This window comes from Chrysochloris asiatica, unplaced genomic scaffold, assembly GCF_000296735.1.
Source record: "Chrysochloris asiatica unplaced genomic scaffold, ChrAsi1.0 scaffold00021, whole genome shotgun sequence".
In the NCBI taxonomy this organism is placed as follows: domain Eukaryota; kingdom Metazoa; phylum Chordata; class Mammalia; order Afrosoricida; family Chrysochloridae; genus Chrysochloris; species Chrysochloris asiatica.
This window is the reverse complement of record NW_006408539.1, coordinates 11,832,816-11,851,651: the sequence shown is the minus strand read 5'-3', so window position 1 is coordinate 11,851,651 and position 18,836 is coordinate 11,832,816. Positions and strand designations below refer to the sequence as shown.

At 42.7% G+C, this 18,836-nt stretch overlaps 1 protein-coding gene and 1 pseudogene across 1 annotated transcript in view; one reads left to right on the top strand and one right to left on the bottom strand.

The window, feature by feature from the left end:
- ZNF532 (zinc finger protein 532) overlaps positions 1-18,836 on the bottom strand; it is a 140,400-nt gene that overhangs the window by 38,213 nt on the left and 83,351 nt on the right. The window contains exons 3-6 of the mRNA XM_006837526.1: positions 18,174-18,355; positions 16,563-16,739; positions 6,248-6,410; positions 1,784-2,065 (exon numbers count right to left, since the gene is read on the bottom strand). Of these exons, the coding sequence (XP_006837589.1) occupies positions 1,784-2,065; positions 6,248-6,410; positions 16,563-16,739; positions 18,174-18,355 (804 nt within the window). The remainder of the gene's footprint in view (positions 1-1,783; positions 2,066-6,247; positions 6,411-16,562; positions 16,740-18,173; positions 18,356-18,836) is intronic.
- On the top strand, positions 4,680-5,115 carry LOC102817715 (annotated as a pseudogene).

The window sequence follows — 18,836 nt, the reverse complement described above, 5'->3', positions numbered from 1 at the left end:
CACTGTACTCTATAAGTAACCAAGAGGAACACACCCATTGTGTGGTTGGCAGCTCTATGTTTAATCCAATGCATCAGATCCAGTATATGTTAATTAAAAAACAATCCTATGTTTTCTAAGGATAAATAGTTATCACTAAGGATAACTATCCAGTTCCACTGGCTTAAGTTTAAGCAATAAAAGTTTTTCTTTAAAAACACAATGTACTTAAACCCATGAATCCATCTTAGTATCACTAAAAGCAGGCCAAGCTGGTATTAAACGCCTTACTTGTGATATAATACAAAGGAACACAGAACCCCTATGGTAGATTTGTATCTTGAAAAAATTTAATTTGAATCAAAATTCTAAGAACTGTGAGATGAAGAAGAGTAAGCTAGCAACATCCAAAGGAAACTATTTTCCCAATTCCGGAAATGTGGGGACAATCTACAGAATGAGTGACCCAATTTTCCCACTAAATCAAATAAAAAAATGAGAGGGCTGCTATATGATAAAAGATTTCAGTGATACAACGTCCAAACAGTCTGTGGACTCTGTTTAGATCCTGACTCCAACTGCTGCTGTTAAGATAGAAGATGTATAACAAAAAGAGGGAGTAGTGAGTTTTACATTCCAGGAACAGTAGAGACCCCAGGACCCTCAAGAGGGAAGAGCATGAGCAGAATGTGGGACCCTAACCAGAAAAACAGCAACACCAGAGACAGTGGCAGAGGTGATGGCAAGGAGAGCTAGAGCAGCTGAGGACTCTAGACTCAGGGAAAGAGAAAGGCTGTGTGCCTGCAGACAGGAGGCTGGTTTATAGAATATGCTCTTTGGTTGTTTAAAACGAATATATGTATTTGTTTATATTTTTTGTGTGCATCAAAAAAAAAAAAAAAAAAGGAGGGAATAGAGGCAAATACTGTTAACAAATGGTGCACGAAAAGGGATTGTAACCATTGCAATGAAAGAAAATATGATTGGTTGAATGCAAAACCACCAGTGTTCTGCCATGTCAACTATCATTCCATTCACAATAAAAACTTAAAAAGAAAAGTGCTAATTATGAGATCTCTCTTTTATTTGTTTTTAAATCTCACCTTGTCAGAGATGTAGTTTTTGTAAGTAGAAAACTGCTTGTCTGAAATTTGCTTTAAAAATACTACAGCCAAATAAATCAGACTCAAGAGAAGGAAATAGATAGAACAAGATGGGTATGAACACTGGTAAAACTGTCAAGGTTCCACAAAGGGCATGGGGCTTGAGAGTCTATCTTTTTTCTGTGTATTTGAAATGCACAAGACAGTTCTAAAAAGAGAAAGAAGATACATATTGCAACTCAGATTTTTCACTGATTTCTGGCTAGCTTTTGCTTATTTGTATTGGGTGAGAGAGCTCTCCTGCGCAGTTGAAGGAGCTGCATGTATCGTTCAAATATTATTAGCATGTTTCAAAACACCCACTCTCTTTCTTCCTTCCTTGCCATCAAGCTATGAGGTAACTATGAAACAGCTTTAACTTTGGTTTTTCGTGTTCTCAGTCTCCTCAGCTACACACATGAGTAAGCATGATAACTAACATACTGCTAGCCTTGGGGTGCTAAAGTGAAAGCAGTTATTTGTGAAATTAAAAAGACTGGAAAGATCTGGAAATGCCAGCATTCAATCCTCTCAGTCTATACATGAAGACAAGGTTCAGAGACACCAAGTGATTATCACAGTCACACGACCAAGCCAAGCACGTCCGTCTTATAGGTCAGCCAGCCCCATACTCTGCCTTACGCTCACTCAGCCACCATTACCTTCCCGTGTTCCTTCCTCACGTGTGATATGTAAACATCTCTCTGCGTGAATAGCCGGTCGCACTCCCAACACGTCCACCCAGGACTAGCCACTTTCTTGGGCTCCATGGATTTCTTCACGGGAGATGGAGATTTCTTTTCCAACTTCTCTTTCCCATTCATGATCTTGGTGTCTTCTTTGTTTTGATTTGCTGAGTTTTGAGTTGCAGGTTTAATGCTCAAAGGCAAGTTTATACCCAAGTTTGGAGGTCCTTCAATACTTTTCAATGTTCCATGCATCGACTAAATTATAAAAAGAAAAGACATAATTTGTCACAAATCACATCACCAAAAGGCAGCACATGTAGGCTTTCTTAATACGTTATAGACAAATCAGTAGGAACTTCATATTCATCTAGAATTCTTTAATCTATGCAGAAGAAAATCTGAGATACATAAGCACTAAAAGAGAGAGAAAGGAGAATTAACTTTAATGATCGCTGTAAGTTATGTATTTCTGGTTTCAAATTACTTACTAAAGTTTACTTATTTATGCCATTCTGAAGTCTTAAGGAAAGAACTCTATTGAATCTAAATTGATTCTGGCAATTTATCCTCTCACAATGACACACAGTGACTACTTCAGTCTGTAGACATTTCGAGTCTATCCAGAAATACCAAAATAAGCTATCAGCTATTTAGGAGTCCTGGGGTGGTGCTGTATGATAAAGCACTGGACTGCTAATGCAAGGTTGGAGGTTCAAACCCACCTGTCACTCCTTAGAAGCCCTATAAAGGGTTGCATCAACTCGACAACACTTAACAATGAGGTATTTGCGCTTCATAGCCCACCTACTTCACAGCCCACCTACGTGAACAAACGCCTAAGACCTAACAGTCACTACGTTCTCTTCCTTTTAGAATAGTTGTAGCTAATTTGAGCGGGGGGCGAGAGATTGTGATTTTTAAAATTTTTTATCATTATAATCACCTACCGGACCCCAGTCCTTCCCTTCTTATTAACAGGGTCCAGACTTGCAAACTACACACAGCAGTAGTTGTGTGCTGTCCAGTCATGTCTGACTCATAAGAGTCCCTGTAGAGGATTTTCACAGATATAAATCCGAATCGGGCTGTGAACATCAAGGTCAGCAGTCAGCAGTTCGAAACTACCAGCAGTTCCACAGGAGAAAGATGAGGCTTTCTGCTCCCGTAAAGATTTACAGCCTCGGAAACCCTGTGCAGGGTCACTATGGGTCGGAACCGACTCCACAGCACTTAACAACAACATATCTTTAAGAGAGCAGAAAGCCTCATCTTTGTCCCACAGAGTGGCTGGTGGATTCAAACTGCTGACCTTGTGGCTCTCCTAATCCACTATGCTACCAGGATGCTTTCAACTATACACAGTTGTTGTTGTTGCTGTTAAGCGCCATTGAGTCGGTTTTGACTCATAGTGATTCTGTATAAGATTTCCAAGGAGCAGCTGGTGAGTAAGATCCACCGACCTTATGGTCCAGTGCTTTATCCCACAGCCCCACACCAGGCCTCCATTATACACAGTAGACACTTTAAAAAAAAAAAAAGACCATTGCAAATTGCTTAGCCACACAACAGCCACCATCTCCAATTTAAACTGACAGGTTCTAAATTCTAGTGGGGTACATTTAGTACAATTAGATTCTAAAGACCAGCTCATTTTGGTTTTGGTCTGTTAGTTTGAAAAGTACTGAGTCCAAAACATTTGCAGCAAATAAACTTTGTGTCTTGACGTCTAATTTATCTTTGAATAGGATCTTCTCTTTTTACCCAAGATGTCAGCCTCTGTTAACTCTTGAACCTCTGAGAAAACAACACTAAAACCCTTTCTTACCATGTTTACCACATGCATGGCAGACACAGTGTAGCTCTCAGCCCGACATCCATTCATGAGATTTCACCTATTTCAGGAACTCTCCCTCATATTACCTCAAGGTGGACTTCCCTAAACAGCATGGAACCAACTAACTTTCCTCAGTACCATCTTATTCCAGGAGGATAAAGGGAGTCTGTAACTTCATTTTCTGGGGTTGTGAGGACTAATCAAACAGACAACCAGTGAACGAATTGGTTCACACCAAGGACCTGGGCATGATGTTGACCCATGATCTTTTGCAAATACATGATTTCTTAATAGCCAAAACAAAGGAAGCGTTTGCTTCTCAGGCGTATGCAGAGCAGAAGACTTTCTAGAAAGACCTTTCTCAAAACACTAGCCAACTTTTTACATTTTTAACCATCTAAACCCCAAAGAAACATAAAACCCATAACCTTTTGGTTACAACATTCTAAGTTTCTAGGCAAATTCATTTCTACTAACTTTAATAGTTGAAAAAGTAAAGCATTATTATCTAAGACAATCTCAAACTCCTACAGAAAAATAGTAGTCTGTGTTGCAATGGATAGGGTGTTAGTTGTTAAAAATGAGACTTTCTATTTTTTCCATTTACATGTTGGAAATAAAACTAAGATTCCTTAAGATGAAATGTCTTTTTTTACAAAGGAAAAAAAACTGAATTCTTTTAGAAATGACTTTTTCTCAGCTCCTATAACGGTAAGTAATTTCAATGACCACTTGCGAAGTTTACTTTAAATGTAAACGACATCATGTAGTATACAGCGGTCATACATATATCCAAGGAATAAATCTACATTTTCAGAAGAATGAGAAAATGATTATGACTTTGAATAAATTGGAGAACTAAAGATCGATCTGTAAATTAGTGTATACATGGGGAAACACTATTCCTAGTTTGTTGGTGGTATTGTGAAGTGCTGTCGAAACAGTTTGACTCATGGCGACCCTGGTATAGGTTTTCCGAGGAGCAGCTGGTAGGTTTGAACTGCCGATCTTATGGTTGGCAGTCCATGATGGATAATGCACTGGAATGGCAGGTTGGCGACTTTAACTCACCAGCCACTTTTAAGGAAACCCTACACATGGTCGCTATGAGTCGGAACCCATAGCGACAGCACTTAACAGCAACAACGTCTTAAAGGCTATGGCCCCAGGCCATTTTTGCTGCCTATAAAAGTGGTCTCTGGAACCAATGAGAGCATACAGCAACTTTTCTTCAAATTAAAGGTGCTTATGTTCGAGATGAAACTGAATTCTATTTAAGCTAGAGATGTGCTCATGTGCTCACAACGCAAAGACCACTACAGTGACTCCTGGCAGCAAACCAGTCATCTGGGGAAAGACAACTTGTGCCCAAGGAAACAGTGGCATGGTTCGTGCCAAATTCTCAAACAACCTTCCTGCTAAAGTGACTGGGCATAGAATCTGTGTGATGCTGAATTCTACAAGGATTTAAACTTACTGAAAAGTAAAGAAGTAAAATTGTGGATTTGTGTTAAAAAAACAACAAATTAATAGAATTTTCCCATAAACTTTTTAAGTCCCCCTCATACATTTGTTGTTGGTTAAGTGCTATAGAGTCAGTTCTGACTCACAGCATCCCTGCATATGGTTTCTGAGGCTATAAATCTTTGGGAGCAGAAAGCCTCATCTGTCTCCTATGGGTTTCAACCACTGACTTTGTGGTTAGCAGTCCAGTGCTTATCCTACAGATCCATAGTGCTCTCAAAGATTCAGGTGCTCCTCTTTTGGGGTGAAGAGTGGCTAGTCCAAACTGGGCATTTAACATTTAAAAGAACATTAACTGAACTGCTGGTGCTAGGCACCATGCTATATCCCGAACATCTTAACAGTTTTTTGGGTTTTTTTAAAGTGACTTTACATGCAACTTTATATGAAGGGGGCAAACGAAGCAGGTCCAGGGACATCAACTATAAAGAAAACCTAACAAGCATATTTAAGGGGAAAAGCCCTCATTTTCCTAAATATACCAGTATTTGTTAACCAAAATCATTGCTGTGTGCCATCACATTGGTTCTGACTCACAGCAACCCTGTAGGAGGTTTCCAAGGAACGGCTGGGGGCTTGAACCGCTGACCTTGCAGTTAGCAAGTCCAACACTCACCCTACAGCACCACACCAGAACTCCAAGATGCATCTAGTCAGGGCTATTTCAAAATCCTACACAACATTGAGTTCTCATAGAATTTGCACACAGGAGAAAAATGGCCCTGATGCTAGTGTAACGCTCTAAGATAAGCACTGACTGTGAGCCACAAGGTCGGTGGTTCAAATCCACCAACTCTTCATGGAAACCCTATACAGGGTTACTTTAAGTCAGAACCAACTTGACAGCACTTAATAAAACAAAAATAAATATTGTCTTATCAGGGCAACTGCCTGTTTCTCTCCACTTGTCTTTGATATTCATTCTGCAAGTGGCACCTCTAGAGTTTGAAAGCTCCCTCACCGCCCACAGCGTGATGACAAGAACTGCACAACTGCCCCCTCACGTCACTTCAGCCTTGCCCACACCCGATGGAAGCACCTGCAGCCAGTTTTGAGGAAAAGGGTAGCCGCGCACACACCTTGATATGGTCCATCATGAGTTGCTTCTGTGCATATAAGAGAGAACAGTCTGGACACTTGAACACAGACACCTTCTGGTTTTCAATGTGTTGGTCAAAGTGGCGATACAGCAAGGTTTGCAGGGTGAATACGGTGTCACACATGGAACATTTATAGATGATTCTAAAGCAGAAGAAGTGCAGTGAAACAACATCAGTCAGAGGAGCCGCTGCTGTATGTACAAGGTGAGAATTCAGGAGGCAAGAGCACATTGAAAACACACAAGAACAATCAAATCAACACAGCAGTTTGATTTTGAATCAGCATTTGAAAAGAAATAAGCACCAGTCAAATACAGACCTAACACGGGCTAAAGAAGAGGCAGTCAGCTACTCAGAAGGTGAGGGTCTGAATGAAAGACCATCTTTCTAGTCACTGAGTAGCAATTGACACCTATTTTTATGAGGGTTTTTCTGGGGTGTTGTCTTGTTTTTGGAGGTGTTTTGTAAGACCAGATAAGGCTTTGCAGGATTCCACACCACAGCTCACAGGTACACAGTGTGGTTAGTGCCTGAACTAGGAAGTCTGGTTTCCGGTTAGTCAGTACCAGCTCTGCACGTCAATATCTGTACTCATTCTGGAAAGGGTTTCTGAAGAGTGACTCATGAGCTGGAACCCGGAACTGTGGTTAACGCACTGCGCCACACCAGGGCGCCACTAACTCATAGCCACCCTGTATAAGGCTTCGAAGGAGGCTGGTGGATTTGACTCTGATCTTACAGTTAGCAGTCCAATGATTATCCTACAATGCCACAACAGGATGCTTGAACTTTGTTGCTGGTAAGTGCCGTTGAGTCGGTTCTGACCCATAGCGATCTTAAATAGGGTTTCTAGGGAGCAGCTGGTGAGCTTGAACCAGATCTTGCAGTTTAAATCAATTTTGCAGTCCAGTGCTTTAACTCCCAGCACCACTGGACTTTTGTTGTTGTTGTTAAGTGCCATCGAGTCGGTTCCGACCCATAGCGACCCTGTACAGGGTTTCCGAGGGTGTAAATCCTTACGGGAGTAGAAAGCCTCATCTTTCTCCCACGAAGCGGCTGGTAGTTTCGAACCGCTGACCTTAAGGTTCGCAGCCCGATTCGTAACCACTAAGCTACCAGAGCTCCTATGGACTTTAAATGACTTAAAATCCTCACTGAACACTATAAATTATTACCTCACCTAATATGTTATATCAAGCTTCTTGTTATTAAGTGCCATCGAGTCTGACTCATAGTGACCCTGTATAGGGTTTCCAAGTAGCAGCTGGTGAGTTTGAACCACCGACCTTGTGGTTCAAACCAACCTTGAGGTCCAGTGCTTTATCCTGAAGGTCCAACACCAGGACTCCAAACCAAGCTTACTACCTTAAATTAATTCAACAGACCTAGACTTTCTACCCACAACATCCTTCTACTCAACAACATCCAGCACTGAAGCTCGGGCAAGAGACAGCTTTGGTTGGTTGGTTGGTTGGTTGGTTGGTTGGTTGGTTGGTTGGTTGTGTGCTGTAGAGTTGGTTCCGATTCACAGCAACCCTGTATAGGGTTTCTGAGGCTATAAATCTTTACAGAAGCGGAAAACCTTATCTTTCTCCCACAGAACGGCTGGTAGATTTTAACTGCTGATCTTGAGGTTGGCAGCCCAACTTGTAACCACTACGCTACCAGAGCTCCCTTCACCTCAGGTAGATGGGAGTGACGTCACCAGAGGTCACTCTTTGCTGAGTAATTGTTTCTGACTACCTGACCCCTGCAGGTGGCACTCTGAGAACCCTAAGGCTTTTCTGAAGAACTGTGAGAAGAGGCACAGAGAATTCTAGAAAGCAGCTAAGGAAAACGTCAGAGAAAAGTGGGCTGAATGTGAAGGTCTGAGAGAAAATGAGGAAAGGGAGGAGGGTCTCATTTGACATTTCTACAGTAAATCTAGAGAGGAACACACCAACAACGCCATGTCTCTGGGTCTTCTTAGGACACTGCCTCCCACAGAGCCCTTACTTTACATTCCCTGTGTCAAAAAAAAAAAGCACAGATTTTTTTCTCTTTTTTCACATAAAATGTCTAAATTTACTATTGCTCCTCTATTAAATATGGAGTCCTGGTGTGGTGCTGTAGGATAGCAGTGAACCTAAAGGTGGGCAGCTCAAACACACTGATGACTCTCGGAAAACCCTATATAGGGTCACCAGGAGTCGTGACCAACTCGACAGCACTAACAACTCAAATTATATGACAGCATCTTTTGAAAAAATGAATCACCACCAGGTCAATGCATCATTGAGAAACAAATCAGAGTTTGAGGGAGGGGTCATGTCCTTGGATTACTTTTATATATTCTTCCTCCTACTTAACATAAAGGAGCTCTGGTAGCATAGTGGTTACGAATCGGGTTGCTAACCTCAAGGTCAGCAGTTCGAAACTACCAGCTTTCACGAGATAAAGATGAGGCTTTCTGATCCCATAAAGATTTACAGCCTCAGAAACCCTATACAGGGTGGCTATGATTTGGAACCAACTCCACAGCACATAACCACTACCACACTAACACAAGCCCATTAAATTAAATGCTTCCTTCAAAAATGTTAATAAACCACTAACACAACTTGATTAAAATTGAAATCATGGCTACTCTGAAGTTCTACGCAAAAATCAGAGCCTAAGGGCTCCTTCTACTGGATCTACCCACAATTGTAATGCTTCCTGACGCTGGACCCAGCAACACTAAAACATACGTCGTCATAGGAACCTGGGAACAAAAAGTGGAACAAAAGCTAAAACTAATCACTTATTCTCTCTGATGGTGCTTATTTCTCTTGGTTCATAAGCTGCTTATAAACGTCTATATTTCTTCTTGTTAAGCGGTGTGAGTCAGTTTCGACTCATAGAGACCGAGGCTTTTTGAAAGTTTTTGTGGGACTATAAAGCCTTATCTTTCTCCCGCAGAGTGGCTGGTGGGCTTGAACTGCTGACTTTGTGATCTGCAGTCCAGTGCTTATCTTATGGAGCCAGACATTGTTATTGTTGTTACGTATTGTTGAGCCGGTTCTGACTCTTAGTGACCCTGTATAAGAGTTTCAAGCTTGGAGCTGCTGGAGGATTTGAACTGCCAACCTTGTAATTAGGAGTCCAGTGCTTACCCAACAGTGCCACATAGGAAACAGTAAATTCTTACTTAAAAAAAAAAAAGAAATCCAATTGAAGATAATTCTAGAAGGAAAGATATCAGAAAACCCTGAGTAGAAAAGCTTTTGGAAAAGGATGTGGAATGACAATTGTAACTGTCACAACTATAAAGGTTGAAGTTCTGCAACAAAAACCGGGGAGTAATCTTACAGTCCAGGATCAGAGGACCCTAGGACCATCAAGGGAGAAGAGCACAAGCAGAATGTGAGGCCCTGTCCAGAGAAGCAGCAACACCAGAGATGGAGGCAGAGATGAGGACATGGAGAGACGGAGCAGCTGAGGACTCTAGACTCATGGAAAGAGAAAGGCTGTGTGCTGGTGGCCAGGTGGCAGGCTTACATAACATGCCCTTTGGTTGTTTAAATGATTATATATCTGAGGGTTTTTGTGTACATCCCTCCAAAAATACAAAACCAGAAGGAATAAAGTAAATACTGTTGAATAATGATGCACAGAGGAGATTGTAAGCATTGCAATGAAACGATGAGTATAAAACCGATGTTGTCCAATGTAAACTATCATTCAATTCACAATAAAAACTTTTTTTAAAAAAAGGATGTGGAGTCAGAAGAGAAGACTAAATGGGAAACAGTACATCAGACCAAGTACATCCAAACCTCATAAAACAAAAGCCAAACCCACTGCTATCAAGTTGATTCCGACTCCTAGCAACCCACAGGGCAGAGTCAACCTGCTCCCAAGCATCTGTAAGGATGGGAACAGACAGCCTCATCTTTTTCCTGAGGAGCAGCTGGTAGTGAACGAACTACCGACCTGCAGTCAGTAGCTCAATGCTTAACCCACGGTGCCACCAGGATGCCTTTCCAAACACCATAGTGCTTAAGATTGAGTGAGTGGCAAAGTAGGCTTAACAAAGAATTGAAACCCTGAGATTTTCACCAACTTAAAACATCTGAGACCAGACTGAGAATTACAACAGTTATTACTGTCAAAAAAAGAAAAATTAAGAAAACACACTTAAGAATTTGACTATCTCTTATTTCACTTGTACGAGGGGGCTCCAAAAAGTTCAGGGAAAAGTGGAATTAAGAAATTATGGGAGTTTTTTCCCACAAACTTTGAAATCCCTTCATATTTGATTCACCAGTATTCGATAAGTATCTAGTATGCTCTGTGGCTATGCTTACTTGTTCTTATCTTCTGATTCTGAGCGCAGTGTTCGTCTAGAGGTAAACACTGTCTAGGCTCTCAGCCCATGCCTCCTTCTATCTTCTTTCCCTACCACAGAAACACGGCCGTGCCCGGGGTGAGTTGCAGGCAGTGCTAGTGGGTGGAAGAGGCCTGAGGGGTCAGAGTCAAACTGGAAGTATCAATACGAACTCATGAGAATTTGTGTGTGTGGTAAAACACGTACAACAAAACATTTCCCTTGGAACCAACTTTAGGTATACAATTCCATGACATGAACTACATGTGCAGTGTGTTGTTGTGAAGTGCCGTTGAGTCGGTTCCAACTCATACTAACACTGTATAGTAGGGGTGGGGAACCTTTCTTCTGTCAAAACTTGTAACATCGTTCTCAGGCCATACAAAATTATCCACTTAAAGATTGCCTGCTATATTTGCTCAAACATTTAATCAACTCATCCCTAATACGACGGCTCCTCGAAAACCCTACACAAGGTCACTATGAGTCAGAGCCAAATCAAGGGCACTTCGCAACAACATACTTGGTCAAACATTAAATTAATTCACCCCTAATGTGATGGACGTGGAGTCCTGGTGTGGCGCTGTGGGCTAATGCACCAGACTACAAAGCCATTTTAACTTCAAGGTCGGCAGTTAAAGCTCACCAGCTACTCCTTGGAAACCCTATACAGGTCGCTATGGATCGGAACAGACTCAACAGCACCTCACAACAACAACAAATGTGATGGATACCAAAAACTTTTCAACTCTTCACTCTATAGACTGGTTTTACATAGTTTTGTTTTGATTTTGTTTTAAAATGGGGTGATTTGTACCCCTTCAACCTTGTGTGTCTCTTCAATTATTCCCAACCCAGACACTGACAGGGTCCACAGAATTCTCTGGAAAATCCTCCAAAAACTCTGTCAGCTGTGTTGGAGGTCGAAGCCAGCTTGATGGGGGTTCCCTGCTCCTCCCCTAATTTTACACTCTTTGGATAATAAGAAAAAACGCATAAACCAGCTCTTTCTTAGATCCATTGATGTGATTTCACGTTAGGCCAAATGGCTGCCCTGGCTCCACAGACCCTGGGAAAAGGCCCTCATTTTGTTGGGGTGGCTTGGGGGACACAGAGGTCTCTAAGAAAGTAGTGTTTTTTTCTTTTCTTCTTCCCTTCTTTCTTTCTGGAACTTCTTTAGATCAAAAATATGAGTAGGGACATCAGATCTATCTGATACTGTGAATGTTTGACCATATCTGTGGCCTTCACCTTCCTGTCCTCACTCCCCAGCTGCCCTCTGACCTCATTAGAAGCAGTGGCTCTATTAAGTACTCCCCCTAGCTGCCATCTCAGAAGACCAGAACTCACAGGGGTGGGCAGGTTGATTCTTTTGACCAAAAGCTCTAATGACACATTTTTAGCAGTGATTTGTGGAAATAAAGTAATTAAGGTTTTTAAAAACAAGGTTTTCTAGTTCTGGGAGTGTGTACTTGATCCTAGGGAATGGTGTGGTTTACCTCAAGCTGATCCTGGCAGAAGTATTTCCTGAGCCTCTTTCTTTAATCCAGGGAATAAAGGAATGTGACCCAAAGAGCAGTTTTGATTCTTGATCTTTCCTGAGGATACCATTCTGGTCCAAGAGAATGGCTTTGAAAGCCATCCTTCCCACAAAATGACCAGGGTCACTCTCAGGTTTTGTAGGTTTGATTTTGTGGTGGGTTTGGGGTTTGGTTTTTGTTTGTTTCTGGAAATGTGAGCACTGATATACTCAAGTCCACCTTCCTGAGTAACTTCTGGTAAAGATTTTAGAACCTTTCATTCAGCTAGACTTTTCTAATCTTCCAGCTTGCTTCCTACAAACAGACTTTCCTGGAAGTTTATTAGTCTCCTAATTCTAAGGAGTTCTGGTAGCATAGTGGTTACGAATCAGGTTGCTCACCTTAAGTAAGTCAGCAGTTAGAAACTACCAGCTGTTTCGCAGGAGAAGGATGAGGCTTTCTGCTCCCGTAGAGATTTACAGCCTCGGAAACCCTGTACTGGGTCGCTATGCGTCAGAACTGACTCTAGGGCACACAACAACAACAACAATGTGATGGGTAGAGTCCTGGTGTGGTATTGTGGGTTAATGCATTGGACTGCAAGGTTGGTTTGAACTGCAAGGTTGGCATTTCCAGCTCACCAGCGGCTCCTCAGAAACCCTCTACTTGGTCTCTATGAGTTGGAACAAACTCAATGGCAATTAATAACATTGTGATAGCTGGAACTGTGGTTGCCTTGGCAGGGCCAGACGTTCCCCACCCTGCTGGATTCGGTTTCCAAGGCTTTACATTTTTCTCCGGCTAGCGGGCTTCGACTGCAAACCTTGTGGCTCACAGTCACTTGCTTATGGTATGGAGCTGCCGTGCTCCCGGTGTGTCATACATGCATATCCTCCCTACGTCAGCCTGGGAGCCACGGTACTCCAACTGCTATCAGCTCACCACCCACCCAGATCTTGGCTTCTAAATACCGCCCTCCACTAACAGAATGAGGAGTGAGTCCTTACAGAAGGGCACAGGAGCCAGCTTCAGTGGGCTCCCAATAGCCAAAGTGTGAAAAACCACCAAACTGAACGTCAAAATAAATGATGAGAGTATCAGATTATTGATTCATTGAATACAGCAGAAATCCTTAAGTCCATACTAACATATGAAAACTCTTTCTTAGAGCAGAAGGTAATTAGAAAGCAGAATAATGAGAGTGAAATGCCACAACCGTATCCCAGTGCTAGTGGACGGGGTGGAAGTTATCACTAGATGAGAAGGCTGGGAGTGGAGGCGTGATCAAGAGGGCTGATGTGGAATCAACAGTTCAATACACACACATCCCCAACACACACACAGGCAACACTAACAAATACAAAGGGGAAAACAAAACAGTGGCTTTCCAGTGGAGAAAGCTGGCAGGCAACAAGTTGAATGGACTCCAAGGTTAGTTGCAGCCTCACTGTTAGGGCTGGACAGGTGTGCCAAGGGGATGCACTGAGACACAGCGCCCTATTGTGACTTCCTGTCAGGGGTGCACTTCCTGGGCCCTGCTATGAGGAAATCCGGACTCACCAGGTTGAGTGGTTTCCTCCGAATAAAAGGTTTACATCCTCTAAGTCTGTCAAAGATCTAAGAGTCTGCTCCAAATGGAAGGAGACTGATGAAACAAGTATTTACATGCAAAAGCGAGTGTGTTTCTGGATAGGATCTTGGACCAGAAAAGAGAAAGACATTGCTAAGACAGTTGCAGAAACTTAAATGGGATCTGTGAAGTGGACCTCGATTTCCAGAATGGCTGGTTATGCCGACCAGCGTCCCTCTGGCTGGACAGAGAGGGGACACACTTCAGTAACTATGTCATGCAGTACCAATATGCTTCAATCATATTTTCTCATATATGGGGAAGGGAGAGACTACGAAGAAGGATGAAGAGGCCAACGCTGTAAATGCTAACAACTGGGGGACCTGGATGTAGGGGAAGCAAGAGTTCTCAGCAGTGTTCTCTCAACATTTATGTCTCTAAAATTAAAATTACAGTGTTAGGAAGGAAAAACAGATGGAGAAACAATAGCTTCACATTTTTATTGAATAAAGTTTTTCTATGATTTTGTAGCACAATAAAACAAATGTAGCAAAAAATAAACAACAGTGTTCAATAAGCACAGGACTGCAAACCACAAGGTTCGTGGTTCAAGCCTGCCAGCCACTTTGCAGGAGAATGAGACTTTCTGCTCACGCAAGGATTTAAGGACTCAGAAATATCAGAACCCTTGTACAGGGTCACTATGAGTCAGAACCAATTCATGACACTTAACAGTTCTACCAATCTGGAATTCGTCCGCTTTTAGACAATAAAGGCCAGAGTCCTGGTGTGACACTGTGGGTTAATGCACTGCAAGTTCAGGTTGAACCGCAAAATCAGCAGTTCAAACTCACCAGCCACTCCTCAGAAACTCTATGCAGCACGGCTATGAGTCAGTACCTACTGCATGGCACTTAACAACAATTCTCCTGATCCGACCTCATCCACTTTTAGACAATAAAGTTGTATTCATTTATTTGACTAAACAAATTAAAAATGATACTCATCAGGCAGATAGATTAAAGGCTTCAATGATGCCCACAAGTGTCACTGCCACAAACAACACATCAGCGTCACTACAATTAGCTCATGTCCTTCTCCAGAAACAGGAGACAGTCTTATGTGGCTCCCCTAAAAGGTAACTTGTTTATCTACAGGATCTACAAAGATCTGCGTGGAAGTTCTATTAGTACAAAATTCCATTTTGACCTATTTTATGAATACCCAGTGACATCTATACTATAGTGTCCAATCTTACTTTCGCCAAAACCCCATGGTGCAATACCAGAGACATGTACCATGGTGTATCAGTAACTGCTCCTCTAGTAACCAAATCCACTGCTAACGAGTCAATTCCCACTCACAGTGGCCCTTCACAGGGTCTACGTAATTCTTTACAGGAGCAGACAGCCGCAACTTTCTTCCACAGAGCAACTGGTGGGTTTGAACCACCAACCTCGTGGTTAACAAGTCCAGTGCTTGTTCCAGTGCCACCAGGGTTCCTTCTTCTAACACTCCCCTTTGATGATGGAGTCATGGGCAGAATTCAGATAGGAAATCGCGCCCTGCACAATTAACGAAATTCTACACAGCTACAAATATTACAGAACTAAACGCAAGGAAACCATGAGCAGCTAATGGAGCCTGCACACCGGTGAGGGACTGTGAGGAATTGTCAGGGGGAGCCCTCCATACAGGGTTCCACATATTTTAAATGCCATCCCATTTACTCCTCAGACACATGCTGTGACATCAGCATTTCCTCCTTTAGAGGGGAGAGAGAAGCTGGAGACAGGAAGGACCCCTACTGCAAAGTTCACACACTGATGGTTGAGAAAGGCCCTTCCTGGCTTCATGCCCACACTTTTTGCTAAGTGGCTCGGGGTAGGTAGGGAGTCCACATGCCTGGGGAAATACCTACTGCTTCATTATAAATGACTCAACAAAACAAAACTCAAAAGACAAAGTGAAGACCAGGATTTAAAACAAAACGCACAATTTGCTTTTTTGAATCAAGGACTTACCCTGGCTATTGCAGTTAAATTCAGTAGCCAGTATCCTAAACTGACTTTATGTTATAAATATTACAGTGAAAAGTGTATCACGTAAGAAAGGTGCTCTGGAAAAACTTAAAGGCAAACAGCTTTTCACCATTGTCCTAGAATGTGCTTGATCTTAAGAAAAAGAACAAAAGAGATAAATAAGCACTTACTGAACAAAAATTAAGGACAAAACATGAAACAAAATGTGTATGAACTGTCCAACAAAAACGGGTTTCTCTGTAAACTCTCACCCTATTCACAATAACAAGGCTTTGGTTTTTAAAATAATGACAAAAGCAAAGTGACGCTTTCAGAAAAGACACTACCTCCAGAAAGAATGGCAAGGTTTCTGCCACTGTGAGCTACATTTCACAGAGCATCCCCATTTAACCATTTAATGAGTCACCTAATATTTCAAATCTCCTTAATCTTATCCGACCCACAGACTATGCCCTCTTCATGTCAGCCTGGTCTACCACGCTTCACCTGGTCTCCCATGATTTTTTTTTTTTTTTACAAACTGAGGGTTTGTGGCACCCCTGTGTGAAACAAGTGTATGGGTGCCATTTTCTCAATAATATCTGCATCCTTGGTATCTCTGTCACGCAATTTGGCAATTCTCACAATATTTCACACTTTTTCATAATGCTATGCATACTTCATAGGCTCCAAAAGAGTGTAAACTTTTATATGCACTGGGAAACCAAAAAGCCCACGTGACTCGCTCTACTGCGATATTTGCTGTACCACAGTGTTCTGGGACCAAGCCGCAATACCTCCGAGGCGTGCCTGTGTGGGCGCTAAGATGACTTACTTGGGTTCTCCTATCTTGATGCCGGGGTGCTGTGTGTAGGCATGGGAATGTGTACTTGGGGCGGACTTAAATGCCATTGGACAGATGGGACATTTGTAGAAGACTTCGCAGTGAGAACCTTGGATGTGGGACTTCAGGGCAGCCACGTCCGAGTACACAACGTTGCAGTGCACACACCTGTCAGAAAAACACACACAGAGTCAGCCAAGCGTGAACCTTCCCTGAGTGACAGCCGGGCACAATGAGTGTATTTTAATATCTCTGGTTTTTTGCTACTTGTAACAGATTAACTTGCTTTTCTGTGTTTAAGAGACAAGATCACTGAGAAGAAAAATAATATTCACATGGTCAAATTTGGATGCATCTTTCAAGTTGCTGGGGTGAATGTCTAGCCTCCAGGCACACTGAGACTGATGGATTGTGGGAGACATATCAAGACCAGGGACAGAGCCAGATCTCTAAAGTTAGAGAAAACACCCACAAGCTGGGCTTCCTACCCATCCATCCCCAATACCTAAGAAGCATTTCCAAATGGAAGAAACCTTCACTGTCTAAAACGCATGCCAACCACAGAGGGGCAGGGAAGAGCAGGCCAGGGCTAACGGCATTCATCCACTGTTACAGTACAAACTGGAGCGGCCAATGGGGCTGGAGCTGACGGTGGCCCCTAGGGTGAAGAGAACCAATCACCTGGGTTTTTATCTCCTGGAAAATGAATGTTAAGTACACTTATACTTGCTTAAGAAACTATATGAGATATACTTTTAAGATGAAAAATCAACATCTTAAAAGTGCTTCTCTAGCTACTACTTTAATTTCTACTAATTTGCTATTTGGCTCATTTCTGATTTCTCTCCTACTTCATCTCTCCCACTCAAGGGCTCTCAGCAGTCTCTTTGTTCATGTCAGAAATCTACCTGAGACTCCCAGGAGTCTACAGACACGCACGCGTGCCTCTAACATGACTTGAGCCTACGTGTTACAGGATGTGCACATGAGCTGACCTAAGGAAGAAAGTCTGTGTGGATAAACGAGGGGAAGGGAAAGGGCTAAGTTATTTTGGGGGGCAGAAGGCTCTTCCCCAAAGAGCTAAGTTACAAAATGACGTACAGTCGATCTTTCAACATGGACAAAATCCAAGTAAAGAACTTTTCCCATTTTGGTTAGAGAAGAGAAGGAGCATAAATGTATTTAAGAGGTACAAAAGAGAAAGCTCTCCACATTGATTGAAGCCAGACTTCACTACGCACACCCTTTTTCCTAGAACAATCACCCCATTGACCCACAGGTCTATGTGAGAGCCAGTAGGCCACAGCTGCATTCGTACATTCAGTAAAAGGGGCAGGGAGTTTCAGAGCCAAGGCTAACAGCATTCATCCACTGTTGCCAGTACACACTGAAGTGGCCACTGGAGCTTACGGAAGCCCCTAATGGTCACGACACTCAACAGGATTCAAACACATCAGTTCTCCTGCAAAGGAGCTGTGTTCCCAGAGGAATTGCTTATGGAGGGATCACTGTACGTCCCTAAAAACCATGTGCACAGACCACTCAAACATTAGTTACCACTAAATGAGCTTGAATTGCAACAGACGTTAGCAGTATACTGACCGAAAACCAACTCTCCTTGTGTAGTGCAGACAGTTCTTGGTGACGTGGGTCTGAAAGTGCACCGACCTGCAGATGGCCCCACACTCGGGGCAAGTGTAGGGAGACTTGTGCTGATGGATTCTCTGGTGGGATGCAAAGCTGCACTGGTTGGGAAGCAGCATCTGACAGATGGTGCACGTCTTCTAAACAAACCAAAGGAGAGAAGGGGTTGGTCCTGCGATTGTCAAATATGCCAAGAATCATGGTCAACACTCAAGACACTACACATCCCTCATGTCAAATACTACTCTAATTGACCCTAAGTCTAAAGCACACTTGGAGGTTTGACATCCAGTGGAAAAGTCTCTGCCCTGCAATAAATAACTAACATGTACAGCGTGATCAGGTTCATGAGAACGTCAGCTCTAGGCAGAGGTCCAGTTCTGTTCCTTCTTCCTTTCATTTCTTGCCAAGAGGAATTCAAACCAAAAACCAAGCCCTGCCCACGGCCATCAAGTTGATTCTGACTCATAGCGACCCTATATAGGGTTTCTGAGATTGTACAATCTTTATGGGGACAGACAGCCTCATTTTTCTCCAGGTGAGCAACTGGTGGGTTTGAACCGCCAACTTTGCATTTAGTAGTTCAATGCACAACCAACAGTGCCACCAGGGTTCAAAGAA